This window comes from Artemia sp. Qi Xiang Cuo, chromosome 3 (genome assembly GCF_049724085.1).
Source record: "Artemia sp. Qi Xiang Cuo chromosome 3, ASM4972408v1, whole genome shotgun sequence".
In the NCBI taxonomy this organism is placed as follows: domain Eukaryota; kingdom Metazoa; phylum Arthropoda; class Branchiopoda; order Anostraca; family Artemiidae; genus Artemia; species Artemia sp. Qi Xiang Cuo.
The window spans coordinates 5153140-5177367 of NC_142796.1; the positions used below are offsets into that span (position 1 = coordinate 5153140).

A 24228-nucleotide genomic window follows, 5' to 3' on the forward strand; every position below is an offset into this window, starting at 1 on the left:
AAGGGGGGGGGGGTTGGTTGCCCTTCAAACACCGTTAAACCATGAAAAGAACACAAGAATTTTCAATTTTTAATAGGATGAACCCCTTCCCAAGTTTCTACGACCACTTCTTCAATACAAAGTAGCCCCAAAAAATACATGCGAGTTACTTAACTCTTTTTTTGAATCGTCAAAAAGCAACTAGGTTTTTCTCCTTTGTAAAAAGCTATCACAATATTTTAGAAGAATAAAAAAAGAAGTACAATAATTGAACGTCTCGTCTCTTAAGGTTTTTCCAAGAGCTTCCGTTCGAACAAACCATCTAAATTTATTAGAATCAAATCTGTTCTGCTCAATACCTTCTAGTCCGGGCGGCGCCACGCTTGGCTATCCCGCTTATTTCAAGAAGGGGGTACGACGTAATGGGGTTATTATTAAACATATACAAAAAGATAGCATAAAAAACGCTGATATCGAAAATAAAAACGGCACTTTAAAACAAGAAGAGGGAGTCTACTAAATTTGGATCTGAACCGAAAAGTGCTATCTAGCGAGCAAAAGCCGCAAAAACCGGTTTCAGACGTCATTTTCCGGCATCCTTTGTGTTATTTTGACTGCTGTAGTTTTAGTACCAAGATCAAATCGAGAAAACAGACTGAATTGAATGGAATGTATATTTCTTAGCTATCTCACCAGGGTCCTATATTCCAAATTAACCAAGTTGCGAGCAGACACATTATTGACAAATACAATCGTGGGTAATTTGGTGGTAGTGCCCAATGTTGCAAATATTTTTTAGCTAAGCTTTGATAATTGATAGTTTGTAAGATATAGTAGGTGGAATATAACTACACAGGTAGTAATTTTTTAGAGCTATACAAATGACGGCATTGTTTAGTCTAGATGTTGCTACATGGCTTCCTTGATTTTTTTTTCCATGGACCTTAGAGTTTCCAGTCTTACTAGTTTCCCATTCTCTTGGCCAATATCTATCTGCCAACTAAATTGCTATATGTGATGATATTCCACACATTCAGCATATAATCCTGCAAGGGCTTCCCTCTACCCTAATGAAAATTCAGGTACTTTTCAATTAGCTGGAACCCACGCAAGAAGTCAAGTTTGGTTAATGCTCATGAAATAAAACGAAACATGGTGAAAATAGTTTACAAACAAATTTGGGCTATATATTGGTACATTAGGGGGGGGGGGGGGGTAAAGCAAAGCATATATTAAATACGAAGCCTCATCTAACCTAGCCTAACCTAACCTAGGTACCTTTTCCCCCCTAAAACCCAGAAACAAAAGTTTAAATATTATAAACGCAATGACAAACCACGGTTTGCTATCCAATTCTCTATCGAAAGACAACCGTTTGACTAATTTCTTAAGCATCTCCCGTGTACAATATATCGCGTGGGTTCCAACTAATTGAAAAGTACCAAAATCCATTCCCACACTGACGGCTCTGGGAAGCTTGAATGGACAGTCTTTGGGGACAATGAACTCCTACTGCAAACTAATGGATGGTGATGGGAGCAGCAGCATTCCTGGGGTGGGGAGGGGTGTGTTACCCCTACGTTTTTGACCAATTAGTACATTTTTCGTCAGCTGTTATTTATTTTCGTCCATTCCCAATTTAGTGATTTACCGTGTTGATTTGGTTCCTGTTAATAGCCAAATTTGGTAGAGCTTGCAGTTCCATCAAATTTGGTTGCGATTTAACATGTTTATTTGGCTAATCATTTTGTACTATCAAGCTAATTTAAGGTTTTGTAAGCACAAAAAAAGAATGAAAAAGAAAACTCCAAGGGAAAAAGATACTTCGTAGTGCTAAATTAAAAAATTCTGCTGCTTCTTCGCATAATGACATTGACTTTTAGTCACTTAACTTTTAGTGACTTTTAGTGACTTTTAGCACATTGACATTGACTTTTAGTCACTTAAAAGACGGAAATGACAGCTCTGAAATTCGCATACTGACATTGACTTTTAGTCACTTGACTTTTAGTGACTTTTGGCATATTGACATTTACTTTTATTCACTTAAAAGATAGAAGTGACAGCTCTGAAATCCTAGATTTGAAAATTCTATTATATAGTGTAATTGACTGTCCTTAATGGTAATCAGAAAATTCTTGGTTCTCCAAAGCAAAACAGTCCTTTCGAAGGTTGCTTTCTTTCCTTACATTTTCGTTCCTTACAATTTTCTTTCCTTATTTTCTGAGAAGCAAATACGGAGAAAGATGGATGAACTAGTGGCAAATCCCATACTTTTATAGGCACTTCATGCAAGAAAACTCTAACTCGGATCATTTACCTTTTCTGTTTATTAGTAAATAAACAGAAAACAAAAGATAGTTTCTAATATTGATTTTAGTAGACTTTGCTAAAAGGACTTTTACGAATCTCTTTGCAAAACTTCCCAAACAAACAACTCAACTGCATGTTAGAGCAGACCATTATGATGGAATATTTAAAGACATTGAGGATTGTGAAGTTGTTTCTTTGAAAGACAGTAGTAGTTGCCACGAACGGCGTGGAAACAGGCCTGGGAAATCCTTTTTCAATCCGACCGAGTATGGTTCTCGACAGCTGAGACTCTATCTCGCTTGATATCCAAAGTAAAGCAAAGCTTATAGAATACATGTTTGACCTTTGGACCAGTACTGACCGCAAAGTCCTTGCTTTCCCAGTGTACCTATCAGGAGTATTTGCAGATATAACTGGTGTAGTTCAGCTGCTTCCAGCTAACCAGACTGTAAACTGCGAGAGATTTGCCAATGAACTGAACAGCATACATGAAGAAGCGGATACCCGTGTCGCTCTCCACACGGGTTTCTGGGCCAAGACGGGGTGCAGGGATGTAATCGTGGAAGCAAATGACACAGACATTGTGAACATCTTGCTTCAGTCTTTTATGACGATTGAAAAGCAAAGCCATGCCACCCCTAATGTTTTGCTTCGTTTGCGGGACAAAGTCATTTCGATCACTGATCTTGCAAATAGACTCCCACCATCTCTAGTGAATTAAATTACGTTTTCGCACTCTTTCACTGGATGTGATACTGTGAGCTTCATTTTCTCCAAAGGAAAAAAGGCAATCCTTAGAGCCGCTGTGCCGTAATTACCTCGAACATCTGCTCTTACTGAACAGATTTTGGGACGAATCGACAGAATAGTTGAGCTTGAGGAAGATATTATGAAGCCGTGTTGTGAGATTTCGATTGTCTCATACAGAAAATCAGAGGAATTTTCGTGTTTGAATGACCTCCACGTTCATGTGAAAAGGTGCATTTACCAGTGGTCCATTATTCTGCAGGCCCTTATGCCTCGCCCTTCGTACCTTTTCTCCGCTTGATTTTGGATGGGAGATGAAGGACAGATGGATAGTGCCCATTAAATCAACCCTTCCTGCCTGGCCATCCGCTATTCAGAAGACTTCGCCATATTGCAAGTGTAAATCTTGTGGACAAAAATGTCCATGTGCAGATAGATGTTGCAATATTCTGTGGTCTTGTTGTGGGAAGTGCTGCCAGGCCCGAGGCTGGTTCAGACGAGGAATGGGTGTGCTTGACTTGAAATGAAAGGATACTAGGAAAAAAACCGTAATGAATTTGGGAATGTGAGTATTAAATAAATAGTCTTAATTCTGACTTTGTTTAGTTTCTTTAACTGCGTCAGGCCCTTATACCTCTCCCTTCGTACCTTTCTCCGCTTGATTTTGGATGGGAGATGAAGGACAGATGGATAGTGCCCCTTAAATCAACCCTTCTTGCTTGGCTTGATTTGGCTTGATTGGCTTGATATTGTATGTTAGATGCAGGATAGATGCATAGTGTCCCTTAAATCAACACTTTCTGCCTAGCAATTCACCACTCAGAATAATTCACTGGACCAAAAAGTCAATGTTCAGATAGAGGTTTCGATACTTTGTGCTCTTGCTGTGGGAAGTGCTGCGAGCCCCGAGGCTGATTCAGACGAGGAATGAGTGTGCGTGACTAGAAATGAAGGGATACCAGGAAAAAACCGTAATGAATTTGGGAATGTGAGTATTAAATAAATAGTGTTAACTCTGACTTTGTTTAGTTTTTTTACCTGCGTCAGTGTTGCCATTTTTGTTTAACCAATCGTGTTAGTTTATTATGAAGAAATTCTACGGCCTCTAGGCATTTCTGACTCGCATTTGAGCGGAAAACCGCACCTCAAACTTTCTGGAAGATGTATTTTCTTGCATCAAACACCAAAATATAATAAAATTTCAAGTTTCGGAGTATTCCACCCAGTGCTTCCACTGTGTCGGATTTTTCCGACATTGTCGGATTTCGGAATTTTGTCGGATTTTCAGTAAAAAACGGATATTTTTCGGATTTGTGTATTTTTCTAGGTTACTGGAGTCTCCAACTCCAATAAAAAAGGATTTTCAAACTAGTAAAATTAGAAGGCCAGTTCTGTTAGGGATTTTTAGAAAGTCCTGATATTTCAGTTAATTTCAAGATCTAAGGAAAGTCAAGGTGATACTTTTTTCCAATGCCAGTATAAGATTAGAAAGTCTATTGCCAACATAGTAGCCTACAGTAGAGCTAGGCCACCATGGTTTAGTGACACCATGTGCTTCACAGGTTCAGAATGTTTTAAAATCTCAAAATGGCCTGCTCAAAAGAAAAATGCAAGTTGGGTCCGGGTCTAGGCATGTAGATCGGTAAAAGACTGGTAATTTTGGCACTCTTCTTGAAGTCAAGTTTAATTCTAACAGAGAAATTACCAAGAATTTGTCCAGAACTGATCTGCGAAGCACACTTGAACCATCTTAGCTATCCTGAGCAGCACTAAGGACACTCAGGACGGAATAAATGGATTCTGCACCAAGCAGGATAGCCTACATGTAGCCTACATGTACCCTGCATGGGCTGCATGTGTCTAGAACCGGGGTATGGAAGGAGAAAAAAAGAGTTTCTCTGAGCAGTAGGCTATAGCTAACCAGTCAGGAACTCTACTATTTTGCGATCATCACCCAGCCCAGGCAACTTCCTCTAATGAGAGAATCTGTCTCTTGTCAGTAATGCCCAAAGTGAAATTATTCCCAAGCACAGCTAACTTCCACTTAGGACAAAAATTGGTGGATCTTCTCCTGAGTGGAAATTAGCTCTCTCGGGACTGTATCTCGTTTTGGGCATTCACTAAGTAGTAGCATATCCACTTATCAGGTTGCGCAATTATCAGGTTGCGAGTTGGCTCTATTGCGCAATAGTCTCAAAAGAGTAGAGTTCCTGACTGGCTATACCTAGGGTATCCTACAAGGAAGGTTTAAAAGGTCAAGAGAGTTTCAATTTCTTTTAAGGCTACTCTGACTATCGTACAGTAGATTTACACAGGTTTTTTCAGGTTGGTGTAGCCTGTGTCATAGATTAGCTTTGTTTTAATATATCAAAAATTGTCATAGGCTATATAAGCCACATTCGTTTTTTCTTTTCTTTTTTTTTAATATTAAGATCATAAAATCTATAATTATTAATTAAACTGTATTGAAAGCAGCAAACCTGTCATGTATAAGATTAACTCAATATCATCTGCACAACTATTCAATGTGCTTCAAAGATTCATCTTTTGCTAATATCTCTGTTAAAATGAAATTCTGATTTAAGAAGACCAGCTTTCAACAGTGAAGAGACAGTGAATTTCTTTCTTTCTGAAGTAAAGCATACTTTATAGATCCTTTGCTGTAACACACTTATTACATTTTACTTATCAAGTCTGGTTGCAGGAAGTACCATCATGTCAGACAGCTCGTCATCTTCTGAAACTGACATTGAATATCTTACTGGGGAAGAAAGACGGAAAAGAAAGAGAGAAGAAAAAAAAATCCTTCCCAAGAAAGAAGGCTCAGAGGAAAAAAGCCAAATTCAGACACAGCTGGCTGACCGTCCCTGAATTTAAAGGGTGGCTTGCAAAGGACAAGTCTTCTGATAAACATGCTTTCTGTTCGCACTGCAGTCAGTCCTTGTGTTGTGGTAAATCCGAACTCCGAAAACATGCAAAGAGTGCGAAGCGCAGTGAAAGTGTAAGGAAATTAGAGGCTTCATGAAAGCTCACTACAAGGATTGATCATGTCCTTACCACAGACAAAAATGAAGAAGAAAGCCTAAAGGCCAAGTTGGCTGCTTTCATTGTCGAAAACAATCTGCCTTTATCATTTGTAGAAACTCTTGTACCTTTTCTGAAAAGCTTGCCACACAAGGCTGCTGTTGAAAAAATTAGGCTGGGCAAGCAAAATGTGACAAATGTGATCAGAAAGGCATTAGGACCGCATTACAATGAAGTTCTGTGTGATCAGTTGAGATTGACGCCTTTTTCTATCATTATTGATGAAACAACTGATGTGGCAGTAAAAAAACAACTTGCAATTGCAGTTTTGTTCTGCAATAAGGATTTCGAAGTAGAAGTCGACCTTCTAGATATGGTTGAGTGTTCCGACGGGAAGGCGGAAACTATTTTCAATCTGCTATGCAAAGTTCTTGAAGATAAAAAGATACCTACGGAGAACTGGGTTGGGTTCTGTGCAGACACTTGCGATACTATGTATGGGTGTGAGAACTTCATTGTCAACGGAATCAAATAAAAATTCCCATCTGTGATGTGTGTTAAGTGCCGCAGCTATTCCATTCATTTGGTGGCTTCTTATGCTTGCAAACAATTGCCAGAGCAACTGGAAGATCTATGTCGGACTGTATACAATCGCTTCAACATGAGTCCCAAAAGGCGCTCTGAGTTTGTACTACATCAGCTATTTACTGACATCCCAGTCCTGAATGTTCTTGCCCCAGGTCAGACACGTTGGCTATCACTTCGGATGTGCGTTCAGCGACTATTGCAGAATTGGGATGCACTTTGTAGCTACTTTCAGTTAGTAGCAGCTGAAGATCCCACTCACGCAAACGACAGGGCATGGAAAGTCCTAAAGAATCCACTGCTTCGGATTCAGCTTGAGTTCCAGCTTTGTGTACTGGAGCTGTTTACAGATTTCAATCTTCTTTTCCAAAGTGAAAAACCGTTGTTCCACAAAATAAAATTAGATGTGGAGATACTCTTGAGAAAACTGGCCAGGAATTTCATGAGGAACAGGTAAGTCAGATTGACTGCACCTTTTAGTGTTGACCCTGACAACACAACTGAATACCATGCAGTGGAAGATCTGTGTTTGGGAGTTGCAGCTCATGACTCTCTTCAGACCTTCCACCCAGACCCGAGTACAAAAGCAGATGAACGTGAAGTGAAAGTCATCTATGAATGTGCTCGAAAGTTGTATGTAGAGGCGGTGAAGCAAATCAAGCAGCGATTTTCATTTGAAGATGAACTGTTTACATTGTGCAAAATACTTGACCCTGTGAAAGCTTTGAATATCGGTGCTGTCACTATTCTCCAAAAGATCCTTCAGCGGTATAAGGCACCACCGTGGGATGCACGAAAAATTATAGAAGAATGGCGGAGACTACTGATCTTTGATCTTTCAGATGTGACTGACGTCTGTGATTTCTGGCTCCATGTGGCTTCTTTGAAACGCCAAATGGTACGCAGAGATTCCCCAACATAGTTGGGGTTGTGCAGTATCTTTTGACCTTGCCGTTTTCGAATGCAGTTGTAGAGTGGTTCTTTTCTACGTTGAAAGACGTGAAAACAGATCATCGGAATTCGCTCAACCGTGTGACCCTTATAACTAACATGCAGGCCATGTCTGGAATTAAAATAAGTAAACTTTTATCGCGTGTCTCAGAGGGCGATACTTCACTCTTAACATGTCTCAAGTGTGTTAGAGCAAACGCGACGGCAGACGAGTGCGTTCAGTCTAGTGGAACTGCGGCTTTAGTTTAAGTCAGGTGCAGATGAACGACGTAAGAGGGTAAGGAGCTCAAGTGAATGTTTAAGCTGCAAGTATCTCTCCTAAAAGAAAACAAAATCAAAACCCCTGCTTTACATTACTTGTCCACTGTTTCGGATGTCTCCTACACGGCAAAAATCGCCGGGCTGATCTTGAGAGCGGAAACGAAATACATTTTCTTATGCTTCTACAATCAGGCTTACATCGCTCGTTCGGGCATAGACCTATGGATTTGTGCAATCTACAAGGCAGCAGCTACAGGTTTTTTTTTTTTCTTCTTCTTTTGAATATGCGAAACTATGGCCAAAGACTGCCATACTTATTTACATTAATAGTCTGATTTTTGATACCAGTTTTCCAATAAATGAATACTCATAAGTAGCTAAGCATTTTTGAAATCGTTACTGCATTTGTCACCTTTGTAGAGAGCCTGTACTGGACCATTAGGCCCATAAGGTATAACACTAACAACGTGGTCAAGATCACCGAACAGCAGCCCAAGAAGAAGTAGAAGTTGCTCTCGGCCATTTGATCCGATGGAAAAAAAGGCAAAGCAGAAGGTAAAATAGTATGGAAAACAAAATAAACAGGCTTTTTTTTACGCCCAGAAGAGGGATTTTGGTTCACAATTTCGGCTTTTCGTCTTCTTCTTCTTCTTCTATTTAACAGCAGGCGGGCTTTTCAGTAGTACTATTTAGCCCTTTTACTTTTGCTTCGCTCTGTGGGCTACAGGGCTACTGGCTTGATTGCCTCATATATATTAGATATTTTCAGATATCTTTCAGTAGATCTTTTGACTCTAGGAGTTCAATTATGAGATGGTAGATGTCGATTTCTATGCTCTGTGTGCAGGTATAGTTGGCTAGGCTCTTGGCTGATAGTGAGATTTTGTGGTGTTTGAAGCATTTTAACAGTTTACAAAGCAAGGTATGTTATGCAGACGTCAGCATATTACATTCAAATAGGCAATGGTCAATTGTTTCATTATTCATATTACAATGCCTGCAAAGAGGGGACAGGGGAATTGAACCACTTGAATTAGAAAACTTATACAAGAATGCAAGAAAACTTAGTCCATTTGTTCCAGAACGAATTCTGTGGTAAATTTTAGAAAAATACTTATTGGGAAAGTGGGAAAGGATAGGATTATTCTTATTAAAATCAATATCTGATAGCCTCCATCGGTAAATATCTCTAATCGGGATTGGTCTCCCACTTGGCTGGTCAATATTTATAGCATTTTTTGCTATTTCATCAACCTGATGATTACCACTTATGCCAGAGTGGCTAGGAATATATTGAAAATAAGTTCTTATGCCACTTGAAGCAAGTTTATCTATAATATTGAGACAATGATAAGTGTCAATGTCCAACTTATACTGAGGAGCTGAGGCCAGCAACTCAAGGCTTGACAAAGAGTCGGAATATACTATAATATTATTTGAATTTGCAATCAAACGTCGGTTTTCCTTAAGGTGTTCTAATGCCATGATTAAGGCTTTTAACTCAGCAAACATTATAGATACATTATTATAATCTCTCGCCCATTACAATTTTCAGGTGAGGAAGGAAAGCGCCACTTACTACTTTCTCATTTATTTTGGACCCATCAAAAAATATTTGGAAGTGGTTTTATAAGTAATTGTATTAAGTTCAGCAAATTTTTTCTGGACAAAAGCAATGGGGGTTAGATCTTTATTCCACTTTGAGAAATCAGTATTTATTATGGGAATTGACCAATTCCATGGGAGGGGATTGGGGGAAAGTAGGTGCAATAGACTTTGCTGGTACAGGGAACTTCTTCTGAATATTGGCATACTCATCTGCAATGCCTCAATACATGACTGGATTTCTTAATCAATTATGTAGGGTGTGTGAGCTATTTGATTCAATTTTTGTAAGATGTTTTGTCAAGAGAAAGCTACGTCTCTCCCTTATTGTTGTTAATCCACTCTCCATAAGCAGAAACTTGGTGCTTGTGGGTTTCCTAAGACCAAATATCAGACGTATTATATCCTTTTGAGTTGTTTCAATTTTTGGCATCTGGGTCTTTGCACATGCACCATAGACGATGAGCCCATAGTCAATATGGGGTCTTATATGTGATTTTTAAAACTGGAGCAAGGTTTTCTCCTTACAGCCCCAGGGTGTGGAAAGAAGTCTTTTTAGTATATTTGTTTTTCTGTAGCATATTTTTATTGTGTTTGTGATGTGGAGGTGGAAATTAAGATTTTGGTCAAGCATGAGACCTAGGTAATTAATATGATTATCTTCTGGAACAGTTGTTCCATTTAGAGTTAGTTTTGCATTAACTTGGTTCCGCATTCGGTGAAATTGGATTATTTTTGACTTGGTAGGTGCAATGGGTAAATCTGAATGTTGAGAGAATTTTTCAAATTGGAAAAGTGACTTTTGCAGATTTGACTGTGCTATCTCAAAGGTTTTGCCAGATGACCATAGCACCAGATCGTCAGCATATTGTAGATTCGTGTGGGGGAGGTTCATGTCCTAGAGATATAGGGAAAAAATGAGGGAACTGAGGACTGCTCCCTGAGGTAGGCCTTTGGTTATTGTCTTTTGGGGTGAAGAGGCTAAACCAACACAAACAATGAAACTTCGCACTTCTATGAAAGATTTTATAACAGATACTAGCTTGGGGGGGTAGTCCAAGGTTTGCAAGTTTGTTTAAAAGGGTTTGGTGGTTCACATTGTCTTATGCCCCTTCAAAATCTAGGAAAGCTGCAACTAGGACATTATTTTTTTTAGAATAATTCATTTATTGCATATTTTAGCAAAATGAAAGCATCTGTTGAGGAGTGGTGTTTCCTGAATCCAGTTTGAGTATGAGGGATCATATTATTTTTTCAACAAACCAGGAGTCTGTGATAGATCATTTTCTCTATTATTTTTCCCATCACAGGAGTAATCATTATGGGCCTATAGGACTCAGGGTTATCTTTGGGTTTATTTTTCTTTAGGATTGGTAGGAGCGACGAAAATTTCCATATATTGGGGAACATAGAAGATGCCCAAGCACGATTATAACAGTTTAGCAGTTCCTGTTTGTATGAAGGGGTGAGATTCTTTATCCATGTAGGGTGTATATTGTCACAGCTGCTGCTAGTTTTGGTCCTAATATGAGGTATTGCATTATTCATTTCCTGGATTGAAAATGGACTAGCTATATACTCGGATCCTGGGCGTGGTTGGTAACTTGGGTTCACAGGAAGTGGGAATATTTTGCTTTGATTATTTGATGTTAGCTTATTAACAAATAGAGTTGCAAATAGCTTAGCTTTTTCATTATCATTGTCATAATGGGTATTATTATGTATAAGCTCATACAGGAGTGGGTTGGGGGAAGTCTTTTTCCCACAGATTTGGCTTATCACTTTATTGATAATTGGCTTATGTGTCTCTCTGGAGAGATTATTTGCAAAATTATTCCAGTATTTATATTTAGCATCTATTATAGTCCTTTTTAGATTAGATTCTGCTTGTAATTTTTTTTAATATGTAGTAGGTGATGGTTTTTTTTATGAATGCTCTCCTAGCTGCCTTTTTTGTTTTCCATTTATTTTGGCACTCATTTGTCCACCATGCTTTGGGAATGTGTTTAGGGAAGGTTTTTTTGGGTGTTGTCCTGGGGATAGCATGATTATCTGTATTTATTAGTAAAGATGCCAATACTTCAGCATGTGTGTCAACTGCTGTGTCTGAAATGCATGAATTTTGGGTGAAACTTGTAATTTCATCATTTAGATTATTTTGGAACAGAGACCAAATTGCTTTAGTGTTGATATATTTTGAGGTGTGTGATCGGGTTTCAGCAGGTTCATTTAGGGAGCAAACTATAGCAAAGTGGTCAGTACATAGACTATCAATTTTATTTATACAAATTTTATTCAAAATATTTAATGACACAATTTGTAGGTCAATTGTAGAGAATCAGCCACTTTTGGGGTTGAAATATGTATTCAGGTTTGGAGGGGTAGCAACAGCTAATTCAATATTATTTGAAGTCATATTCTCAATCAATTTACCAGCTTTATTTGCTGGTTTATTCCCCCACAAAAGGCTATGGGCATTGAAGTCTCCACAAATAATGATATTTTTTAACATATTAGAATTATTTATATAATTGAAGAAATCCATGGCATCTGTAGTTTGGCCATTAGGGTTATAAAAGCTTATTATGTAGGTTTTTGTATTATTCAGCCAAACACTGATACCAATTGCATCAACATGATTTGCAAAATCTGGAAAGTTGATGCCACAAAATTTTATATTATTATTAATTATTAAAGCTACTCCACCTCCTTTTCTCTCTGATGATCTATCCTTTCTCAGGATAGTATATCCCAGAGACTTAATTTGTTGATTTTGGGTTCAATGAGTTTCCTGGAGGCAAGAAATATTAATGGATTTATTATTCATAAAAGATATTAGTTCATTTAGCTTATTTTCTGTGAGTGATCTTACGTTCCACTGGAGTATTGATATGTGTTGTTCTGTTGATTTATTTTTCATATGACCGTGTATCAATGTTTAGCTTTGTTAAAAGTAAAGCATGATCTTTTTTTTGCTTGAATGAGCATATCATCAGGGATGTAGATTTTTGCCAATTCTGCAATGATTTTTTTTTTCTGTAGTTGATGTATGCTCATGGCCTGAACTGCATTAAAGTTTAGAATGAGTAGGCATATATTTGGGGTTTGCATGCTTGGTTGTGCATCCTGTTTGCCAGTTTAGGGATTAATTCCTGGTAGTGTTTCTGGTTTGTTTCTTCTTGGGAGGGGGGGCCAGGCTGACCTCATCTCACCGGGCAAGGAGGCTTGTTGACTTGGTGATTCCTTCTGATAGGGACGTGAGCTAGGGGGCTTAGAGGATGGTGTTTTATACGGGGTACTTGATGCATTGGGGGCGTTTGACTTCGGGGGGTTAGGTTGGTTTCATTACGGGCTGTATGTGGTATTTTTGGGCAGAATTTTCTTCCATTGCTGCAAAGGGGCATGGAATGGCCTTCTCTGTTGCTATTTGGAGTGTTAGCGCTATTTTCTTATATGCAGGGCATAGTGATTTATTGATAGATTCATGTGGGCCTTTGCAATTGATACATGTAGGCTGAGTGTTGTTGCAAGTTGTCAGATCTTTAGGATGGAATGCTTTACAATTACTACACTCTAGAAGAATTTCATTGCAGTTGTTTGTTGTGTGTCATAGTTTGAGACACTTCTGACACTGGATAAGCTTTGGTTTGTATTCCTTGTGCGGTTTGATTTGCCCAAATAGGAATAAATTTTCTGGGATATTAATTTTTTCCTTCAGTGTAAATAAGAAGGATATGCTTGTTTTTAGGCAATTAGAGTTAGGTTTACCAAGTTGGGTAACATCTTCAACTGGGATTGTGTTGCCAGCCCTATCTGAGACCCCATCGTATAACTCCTGAATGGGTATTTCTGGGAGACCATTATAAACTACTATTTTTGCTAGGGATTCTTTTGGGTTCCATTTAAGTGCATTGACTAGGGCATTCAGAAGGAGTTTTAGATTAATTATTGTGTCTGCTGATTTTTGATCTTGGACAGCTATTAGCAGAGATCCATCACGGTGAACATTAAAAGAAAACATTGATTTTATCAGTTTGAAAATTGCAACTCTTATTGCAGTAATCTTTTTATTTCAAAGGGGGTAGTAGGAGTAATTTTAAGGTAAATTCCTAAGTTTTGGGAGGGAGGATCTTGGGCAGGGAGAGGGGAAATGCTTTTGATTGGGGATATTTTTTTCCTTTTCCGAGAGCTTCTAGAAAGGACCTCTTGAAACCCATATTCATTATTTATAGTGACATTAGTCCCTAAACCGATCATTGTCCTATTCTCAGAATTGGGGCTATCATGTGAACTTTCAGATAGTGAGCTTGACCAGCCAATATGGGTATCAGTTTCACTGGTATTTGGGGATGGGATCTGGGGGGACTTTTTTTTTGGAGGACTTCTAATCATTAATATTCTAATAAAATAGAGTTACTTTAACAATAAAATTTTGAAATGTAACCTACTAGAGTTGGAGTTTGTTTATTTTTCCAACTCTTAGTGTAACTTCCCAGCACTCCCTTAATAGCGATTAGGAGCAACACCGACTCCATAACTAGCATTTTTTGGACTTGGAAAATTTAGTCTCTGATCGGTTTCACTAAACTTTCTTGACGGAAATTTAGAAAGAACTAACCTCTAAAGGATTCACAGTGATATTTAAGGCCATGTCATCCCATGCCATTTCAGACTCTGCATTGGCTTCATCTTTAGCTCTCTTCTGGGCGGCCCGAACACGGACAACTCCGAGTGTTATCATCAATATGAGGAAACTGGCACAAACAATTACTACAATGGTAACAGCATGACCTACAACACCACAAATCTTTAATTCTTTGTTAAAAGATGAGAAAGCAAGCGAAGGAAGAGAGAGAGAGAGAGAGAGAGAGAGAGAGAGAGAGAGAGAGAGAGAGAGAGAGAGAGAGAGAGAGAGAGAGAGAGAGAGAGAGAGAGAGAGAGAGAGAGAGAGAGAGAGAGAGAGAGAGAGAGAGAGAGAGAGAGAGAGAGAGAGAGAGAGAGAGAGAGAGAGAGAGAGAGAGAGAGAGAGAGTCTGTAAAGTAGTGATGAGACAAACTTAAGGATCCACATAAGATTTAAAACCCACAATCTATATACTACTCCTCCCAGCCTCATTACTAAGTTTTATAAGTCGTCTGCTGACTAACAGATCTAGGTTAGTTCTAATGGCTAGGCTGGAATAGTGAAGAGAGTGAAGAGAGAGAGAGAGAGTCTGTAAAGTAGTGATGAGACAAACTTAAGGATCCACATAAGATTTAAAACCCTTAAAACAAACACTAAACACTATAATTATGATTATAGTGAGCCAATTGCCGTAAAAGATCAGAAGAGGGCTTACTCAAACGAAAACTGAAAGTTCTGGTACCTTTTTCAAGTGATGAGAAAGATTGGATTTCCATTCAAATACCCTTTCTTGCCTTACCCTACCGCTTTTTCCCAAGTGATTAATTAAAACACTTTTTCCACAAAATAAGTTTTTCAAAGAAAAGTAAAGAACTCCATTAAACAAAAAATGAGCAAAAATACAATAAAATAATCTACCAAGCGTGAAATTACCACAAATCAGCATCGATAAATAAATGAAACCCAAAGCGAACAGAAATTACAATAAATAACCGAGTCAAACTCAAAACGAGCAGAAATTAACATAAGTTGGGCTCAAAACCCCTTTGCCTTCCCAAGGCCAGAACAAAACTTGCACTTTACTGAAAAAAATATAAATGTTTTTACTTTTATAACTTTAATAAATCAAATAATATTAACATTTTGATTACTAAATATCAGTATATGTAAATTAAACTGACAATGCACATTCATTTGTATTCATATGTATATTAATAGTCACTTTCGACTATTAAAAAGGGCACTAGCGATTTTAATTTCCAATCGAATGAGCCCTTTTTGAAGTTTCTACGACAATGCGTTCTATGAAAACCTTATATGCCCTCAGGGCATAGCTTACACCCCTGGCCCTGACGGCTGTGGGGGTGTATCCTCCTCAAAAACATAATTTCTATCTGGAAATTAACAACGCTGAACAAAAAGGCTATCTAAAACTTTTGATTGGATGTGTTTGGGGAAAAGGTGGGCGTGAGAGGGGGGTTAGTTGCCCTCAAATCACTTTCGACTATTAAAAAGGGCACTAGAACTTTGAATTTCCAATCGAATGAGCCCTTTTTCAAGTTTCTACGACAAAGATTCAATAAAAACTTATATGCCCCCAGGGCATAACTTATAACCCTTGCCCTGAGCACTGTGGGGGGAGTGTCCTGCTCAAACGTAGTATTTCCTGAACTTTAAACTGCGTGGAACAAAATGGCTATCTCAAAATTTTTATTGGATGTGTTTTGGGAAATGGTGGGGGTTGAAGGGATGTTAGTTGCCTTCCAATTACTTTCAACTATTAAAAAGGGCACTGGCCATTTCAATTTCTAATCGAATGAGCCCTTTTTGAAGTTTCTACGACACGCGTTCTATAAAAACCTTAAATGTCCCCAGGGCATAACTTACGACCCTTGCCCTGAGGGTTGTGAGGGGGTTGTCATCCTCAAAGACCTAATTTAAAGAACTTAAAACTACGTTGAATAAAATGGCAATCTGACAATTTTGATTGGATGTGTTTGGGGAAAAGGTGTGTGTGAGAGGGGGGTTAGTTGCCCTCCAATAACTTTCGACTATTAAAAAGGGCAAAAGCCACTCCAATTTCCAATTGAATGATCCCTTTTCAAAGTTTCTACGAACTTCTTCGACACGAAGTACCCTGCTCTAAAGGAAAAAATAATAAATAATACATTGTGCCAACATCGTTCCTATATGCCCTTAAGGCATAACTTAAAACCCTTGCCCCGAGGGTTGCGGGGGAGTGTCATCAACTACGCTGAAAAAACTGGCTATCTCCAAAATTTTGACTGGGTGGGTTTGTGGGAATGATGGGCGGGGGGGGGGGCGCTAGTTGCCCTTTAATCACTTTTGACTGTTAAAGAGGGCATTATCCCTTATAATTTCCAATCGAATAAACCTTTTTTGAAGTTTCTACGACAACGCCTTCTATAAAAACCTTATATGCCCCCAGGGCATAACTTACAACCCTTGCCCTGAGGACTGCGGGGGAGTGTCCTCCTCAAAAACATAGTTTCTATCTGGAAATCAACTACGCTGAAAAAATGGCTATCTCAAAATTTTGATTGGATGTGTTTCGGGAAATGGTGGGCGTGGAAAGGCTTTAGTTGCCTTACAATCACTTTCGACTTTTAAAAAGGGCACAAGCCACTCCAATTTCCAATTGAATGAGCCCTTTTCGAAGTTTCTAGGACAACTTCTTCGATATGAAGTGCCCTGCTCTAAAAAAATAAAAATAATAATAAATGATACATTGTGCCAACATCGTTCTTATATGTCCTCAGGGCATAACTTAAAACCCTTGCTCCGAGGGTTGTGCGAGTGTCCTCCTCAAAAACATATTTTCTATCGGGAAATCGACTACGCTGAACAAACCGGCTATCTCAAAATTTTGATTGGATATGTTTGGGGGAATGATAGGCGTGGTGGGGCTATTTGCCCTCCAATCACTTTCGATTATTAAAAAGGGCACTAGTCCTTTGAATTTCCAATCGAATGAGTCTTTTTTGAAGTTTCTACGACAACGCCTTCTATAAAAACCTTATATGCCCCCAGGGCAAAACTTACAACCCTCGCCCTGAAGGCTGTGGGGGAGTGTCCTCCTCAAAAACATAATTTCTATGTTGAAATCAACTACGCTGAACAAAATATCTATCTCAAAATTTTGAATTTCCAATCGAATGAGCCTTTTTTGAAGTTTCTACGACAACGCCTTCTATAAAAACCTTATATGCCCCCAGGGCAAAACTTACAACCCTCGCCCTGAAGGCTGTGGGGGAGTGTCCTCCTCAAAAACATAATTTCTATCTAGAAATAAACTACGCTGAAAAAAATGTCTATCTCAAAATTTTGATTGAATGTGTTTCGGGAAATGGTGGGCGTGGACGGGTTGTTAGTTGCCTTACAATCCCTTTCGACTATTAAAAAGGGCACACGCCACTCCAATTTCCAATTGAATGAGCCCTTTTCGAAGTTTCTACGACAACTTTTTCGATACGAGGTGCCCTGCTCTAAAGGAAAAAAAATAATAAATAATACATTATGCCAACATCGTTCTTATATACCCACAGGGCATAACTTAAAACCCTTGCCCTGAGGGTTGTGGGGGAGTGTCTTCCTCAAAAACATATTTTCTATCTGGAAATCAACTACGCTTAAAAAAATGGCTATCTCAAAATTTTGATTTGATGTGTTTGGGGGAATGATGTGCGGGGGGGGGGGCTAGTAGCCCTCCAATCACTTTCGAATATTAAAAGGGGCACTAGCCACTCCAATTTCCAATCGAATGAGCCCTTTTCGAACTTTCTACAACAACTCCTTCGATACAAAGTGCCCGGATATGGAGGAAATGAAAATACATTGTGCCCACATCGTTCTTTACTTAGGCAGCACTATCGCACTGCCTATGATACCCGGTAAAAATTTTGAGATGACCATTCGATGAGCCACTTTATTCAGCATAGTTGAAAGGTGAAGCAACCAAGCCTCTGAAGATAAAGAGAGATGATGAGAAAGAGAGAGATGGGGGGGGGGGACAGTTGTAATAATAAACCAATCATTACTGTATCACTCCTTTCAAAATAGAGGATGAAGTTGCAAACATAAAGAGACGGTAAGAGACAACTGGAAAAACCAGGAATGACAAATCGAGGTTGATAAGAAAACAATAGAATAAAAACTAAAAACGGAACAATTTTTATTATAAATACTCGTAATATTAACCTTCGTTCTAACATTTAAACAGAACCGAAAAGATCGATAAAAATATTGTAATTTAAATATGGGCAAACATAGGTTTTGATTTCTTATTTTTCTAATGGCTTTGCGTTCGTTCCCTGTACGAAGACACCCTCTAACAGAAAATTTTGGTTAACTTTTATAATTTAAATGCAGACTGAGACAAATAGTGTTACCCCCTTATACATAATATAGCGAGGCGCTGAGCTGCTTGTTATTCCCCATTCTAGGATGAACGTAGTGTCAACTAATTAATTGGTGCGAATGATACTCGATTTTGGAACACATCCAGAACGGAAGTGACAAACAGAAAAATTGAGCTATTTTTTTTCTATTTAGACAGCTAGCAATGTTAAAAGAGTTTAATCTACGCTAAAACTGTGATCCCTTATGGTACCCGCTCAGAAGCTCCAATTCGCAAAATGTCAGAAGGCCATTTTTCTATTTTAAAAAAAATGAATATGCAAAATACCTATTTTAAAAAGCCAGGAGGACAGTTTTTTCCTTCTTTTTTTGTAATGCGAATATCAGAAAAAGTTGCTTTCCAAAATTTAGGCGGGGCAATAACCCCCCCCCCTTTAAATCTAGAAGCTGTTCAACATCTTCAAAGCCATTTCCAAAACATAGAGTAATAACAGTAGAATATAGAGGAGGAACAAGGTAAAGGTAAATGGAGGTTGAAGGTAAAACCATGGAGTAGTAGCAAAAGAAAAGTACGAAGCAAATAAGAGAAATAAGAATTAAAAAAACAAGGAAATAAGAGGAAAAGTGCGAAGAAGTTATTAGCAAAAGCATAGAGCGATAGCAGATAAGCATATAAGTAAAAGGTTAAATCACCCAAGGATATCAAAGTAAAAGCTATTTTGCCCCCCTGGACACATCTTAGGTCTATTCACATAAAAAACCACAATTATAGTGAGGTGTTTCTTTTGGTTGTTTCATTTCTAAATTATTAGGGCTGTCCTGTCCACATTTTTGTTAGTATTTCCACGTTGAACCGTGAAAATGTATAAGCGAAACTATTTAGTTAAATTCGATAACGCTTTTTTTCTGTAAAAACAATAAAACTAACAGTCTTTAAATTCCCACAAACAACCAGGCTTTCTAAGAAGAGGTAACACCTTCATAGGCTATTTAGTGCTACTTGTTCTTAGCTTTTTCCCCCGGGTTTCAGCCCAGCTCTTTTTCTCGGTGCACGCTGCTACCAAAAGCTGCATAACACCAATTGGATAAACTTTTCATTTAAAACTGGATCCCAGATTTTTCCTAATTTTTAAGACATATTACGACTGTGCAAATTTTAGATATAATATATAAAATAAATTAATAATATTTAATTATCAATAAATTCAATTATTAATTGTTAAATAAATTTTATTATATTAAATAAATTAAGTACAACAAATTACTGCTGAGACCACACTGGCTAATCATTACAAAACGAAAAAATCACATAGAAGAGAAAAACGAGGACAATAACAGGCAGTAAAAAATTATGGCCCCTGTTAAAGGTCTCGTGCAAGTTTTCAGGGAGGCAGTTGAAATAAAAAAGCTCATTCAAAAAAGGGTAGCCCTTAATAAAGACACAGTAGAAATTTATCTAAGCCTCATTTATGATGAAATTATTAATCCCGGTCGTTTTTTTTATCCACAAACTCATATTCCGTAACCTACCTAGTAACCGATTAGCTTTAAAGAATGCTTTACATAAAATGAAATTGTGAATTAATATCATTCAGTATTATATTTTTTTTTATTTAGTTACCTTTCCATCGTTGCTTGGAAAGGGTCCTATTTTAGTTTCAATGTTTTTTTAGGTTTGGTTTTTATATTGTCCTTTGGACTTTTATCTGTATTTAATTATTATTATGCATTGAGCATGGTTGGTTGGAGGTCTAGACTGAAATATTTGCATGATTTTTCTTCTGTTTTTCCCTGGCTGTTAATTATCAAAAACAATATTAAAATAAAATGTTTTTTTTACAAAAAGTTCAGTTTCGTATACAAGATGAGAAATAAGTTCATAATAGTAATTCATAACTATAAAAATGAACAGAAAAGGTAATGGTCTACCAATGGGTCTACCCATTCGGTAGACCCACAATTTGGGTACAATTAAAAAAAGTAAAAGGGTCCTACTTTAGTTTCAGTGTTTGTTTTGAGGTTTGGTTTTTATATTGTCCTTTGGACTTTTATCTCTAATTTTCTTGATTCTGCACTGAGACGGTTGAGCGGAGGTCTCGACCGAAACATTTCCATGATTTTTCTTTTGTTTTTTTTTTTTACTGGCTGTTATTGTTCTCGTTTCTCTCTTTTTTGTGATTTTCTCATTTTATTGAATATAACAATATTTCATTTTCACCGTCCTTGGTACTTCGAAGTTAAGAGCGTAATTCAAAAGCAGAGGACCATAGAGGTATAAGAATAAAGTGTAAAAGATAAAGGCAAATAAATAAAAGGCAATGAGTTTAAGAGTATAAGCATAGAACAATAGAATAAGAGGGAATATGGGTCATTTTTCATTCCAGGTAAAAGAATAGCTACAGACTAATATCTAAGCAGAGTTCCAGAGATCTATTAACATATTCCAACTAATTTATTATCATTTACTCCTTTTATATCATATATTTATTCCCTTTTGCTTCTAAGGGTTGGGGTCTTTACTCTCGAACAAAAGATCTAAAGCTGAAGTGGCCAATATGGCCAGTACATGAAAACGAAGAAAAAAAAAAGCAGAAACGAATATTTCGCCCGTATCTAACAAGGCGTCTTCAGCTTAGAGAAAAAAACAAACTGAAACTAAAAAATATAATACTTTTGTGAGGCGGTTTCACGAAGGTAGCTTCAAATTGTAAATATTAAATAATTGTATATTATATTTTTAGGTGAGTCTATTTTAGTTTTATGTATATTTTTTAGTTTATTTTTCTACGCTGAAGACGCTTTGTTAGATACGGGCGAAATATTCGTTTTTTTTTCTTCGTTTTCATTTACTGGCCATAGACCCGTTTGTCGTATTTATATTTTTGTGTTATCTGTCTTTACGCTCCTTACCATATTCCCTTTATCGTATTTTTCTTCACTTTCTCCCTTAGGCGTTACGTCCTTTTCTACACAAAAACACACGAACATATATAATGAAGCAATTCTATGAATTTAGGAGCACAATGGCCTATAGTGTTACCCATTTTAAATCTAAACAGAAAAGGACTGGGTTTCTTGTAAAGTACTATTTAGAATGAAACTAATGGCAATCAATTAATGATTGTCGATGATACTTGGATTCTGGAGCGGACCCAGAATGAAAGTGGCAAATAGAAAACGGAGCTATATTTTTTCTATTTAGACAGCAAGCAATCTCAAAGGGATCCTATTTACACGAAAAATGTGATTCTTGACATTTACTGCTCAATATCTTTACAGCCATTTTAAAGCATAAAGTGATAGCAGAAGAGCATAGAGGTAAAAGCATAAAAATCTGAAATGTATAAGACAGGTAAAAAAGTTAAAAAGAGGTAAAAGGCAAAAGCACAGTGCAATAATTAAGGGGCATAGAGGTTAAACGTATAAGGTAAGTATCAAAATTAAAGAGTATAGAGATATAAGCATAAAAATGCCAAATATAAAAGGCAAGTATAAAAGTTAAAGGTAAAAGCATACATCGATAGCAGAAGAGCATAGAGGTAAAAACATAAAAAGTTTAAGTGTACAAGGCAGGTAAAAAGGTTAAAATGAGATTAAAGGCAAAAGCACAATGCAATAATTGAGGAGTATAGAGATTAAAAAGTAAAGAATAATAGTGGTAGAGCATAGAGATTTAAGCACAAAAAGGGCAAGTATAAAAGGCAAGTAGAAAAGTTAAATAGGTTAAGGTTAAAAATACATAGATAGAGGAGCAAAGAAGTTAAAGATAAAAGCATAGATCAATAATAGAAGAGCATAGAGGTAAAAACATAAAAAGCTTAAGTGCAAAAGGCAGGTAAAAAAGTTAAAATGAGACTAAAGGCACAAGCACAGTGCAATAAATCAGGAGTATAGAGGTTAAAATGCAACAGCATAGAGTAATAGTAGAAGAACATAGAGATATAAGCATAAAAAGGCCAAATGTAAAAGGCAAGTAGAAAAATTAAATATATGTTAAAGGCAAAAACATACAGATAGGAGCAATTGAGGAGCAAAGCGGTTAAAAATAAAATTCTAGAGAAGTAATAGAAGAGCAAAGAGGTAAATACACAAAAAGGTAAATTGCAAAAGGTCAATTAATAAGATGTCAAAAGCAAAAGCCCATATACTGAGGAGCAAAGAGGTTAAAGGTAAAAGAATATAGTAATTGTAGAATAGCACAGAGGTAAATGCAAAAAAGGTTAAATGGGAAAGGCAAATAGAAAAGTTAATAAAAAGTTAAAGGCAAAAGCAAAATGCATTAATGAAGGAGCAAAAAAGGGTAAAGATAAAATCATAAAATAATATTAGAAGAGCACAGATGTAAAAGTGTAAAGAGGTAACAATAGAACAAAGCATACACCCATATAGAAAGAGTAGAAACTGAGATAATTCTTATTAAAAAAAAAAAAAAAAAAACTCCTATCTAATACCGCAATGGAATTTAAAAGATTTGTGAAACTATTCTCATTAAATTACTATAATGAGAATATAGTAATATAGGAATTAGAGACAAAAACATAGATTAATAGTAGAAGAGCAAAGAAGTAAAAGGTGTGACAATGGAAAAGAGCATACAGCAGTATGCAAAGAGTAGAAATTGAAATTGAAACACTTTTCATTAGATTAATTTAAAAAAACATTTTCCACAAAACAAGTTTTCCAAAGAAAAGTAAAGAGCTTCATTAAACTAAAAATGACCAGAAATAAAGTAAAATAATCTCCCAAGTGTAAAACTACCACAACACACCATCAATAAATAAATAAAACACGAAACAAACAGAAATTACAATAAATAATCGAGTCAAACTCAAAACCAGCAAAAATTAACATTAGTGCTAAGAACCCCCATGCCGGAACATAAGTTTCACTTTGCTGAAAACAAAATACATTTTAAATGTTTTCACTTTTTTGACTAGAAAATCCTTGAAACTTTAAGGAAAAGATATCAGCATATGTATATTAAACTGACAATCCACCTTCATTTGTTTGTTTTTTCAGTGAAGTGCAAATTGTGTTCTGGTCTAGAAGATTATTTCACTTTCTTTCTGGTTATTTTTGGTTTAATGGAGCTCTTTACTTTTCTTTGAAAAACTATGTTTTGTGGAAAAAGTTTTTAAAATTAATTCCTGTTCGTTTCTATTGACATAATCTAATTCATGGAAAAAAAATTATATTTTTACGTTTTTTTCGTATAAGAATCCATAATTTGGCTTGTTATTTGTATGTTGGAGAAACTTTTTCCGCAATGTTTAATCCTGACACAAATAGTTTTGTTTAATTTAATTTTATACCTACTCAAGTTGATCTGAAAAATAAAATATAATATCACTCCCATAAAATTCTTTCTATGCTCTTTGACAACTTGGATACACTTACACTCTTTCGATTTATTTGAATTGTAAGAGCAGAATGAGTAATAGCAATAGCCCCGAAAGTTTCAACTTAATACCCCCAGTCGTTCTCAATATATTGCAGATGTGTCTTATTGGCAACCACACACATAATGGCTTTTGCTTTAGTTTTAAAGCAACATTTAATTTTAAAGCACAATGGGGCGATAACATAATTGTGGGGGATTGACATACCCAATATCCCTAGAGACATAGTTGCATTATAGACTGTTCTACAATGCTGAACAAAATGACTGTCTAACAATTTTGATTGGCTGTGTTTGTAAAATGAATGGGCTTGGGAGGAGGCCTGCTTGCCCTCCAACCTATTTTGACTCTTAAAAATGGCACT

General features: G+C 36.9%; 1 protein-coding gene across 2 annotated transcripts in view; it reads right to left on the minus strand.

Annotated features, from left to right (window-relative positions):
- Window positions 1–24228, minus strand: part of Cals (calsyntenin 1) — a 292310-nt gene that overhangs the window by 9436 nt on the left and 258646 nt on the right. For both annotated transcript variants that reach the window (XM_089108431.1, XM_089108432.1), the window contains exon 16: window positions 14084–14256. In XM_089108431.1, the coding sequence (XP_088964557.1) occupies window positions 14084–14256 (173 nt within the window). The remainder of the gene's footprint in view (window positions 1–14083; window positions 14257–24228) is intronic.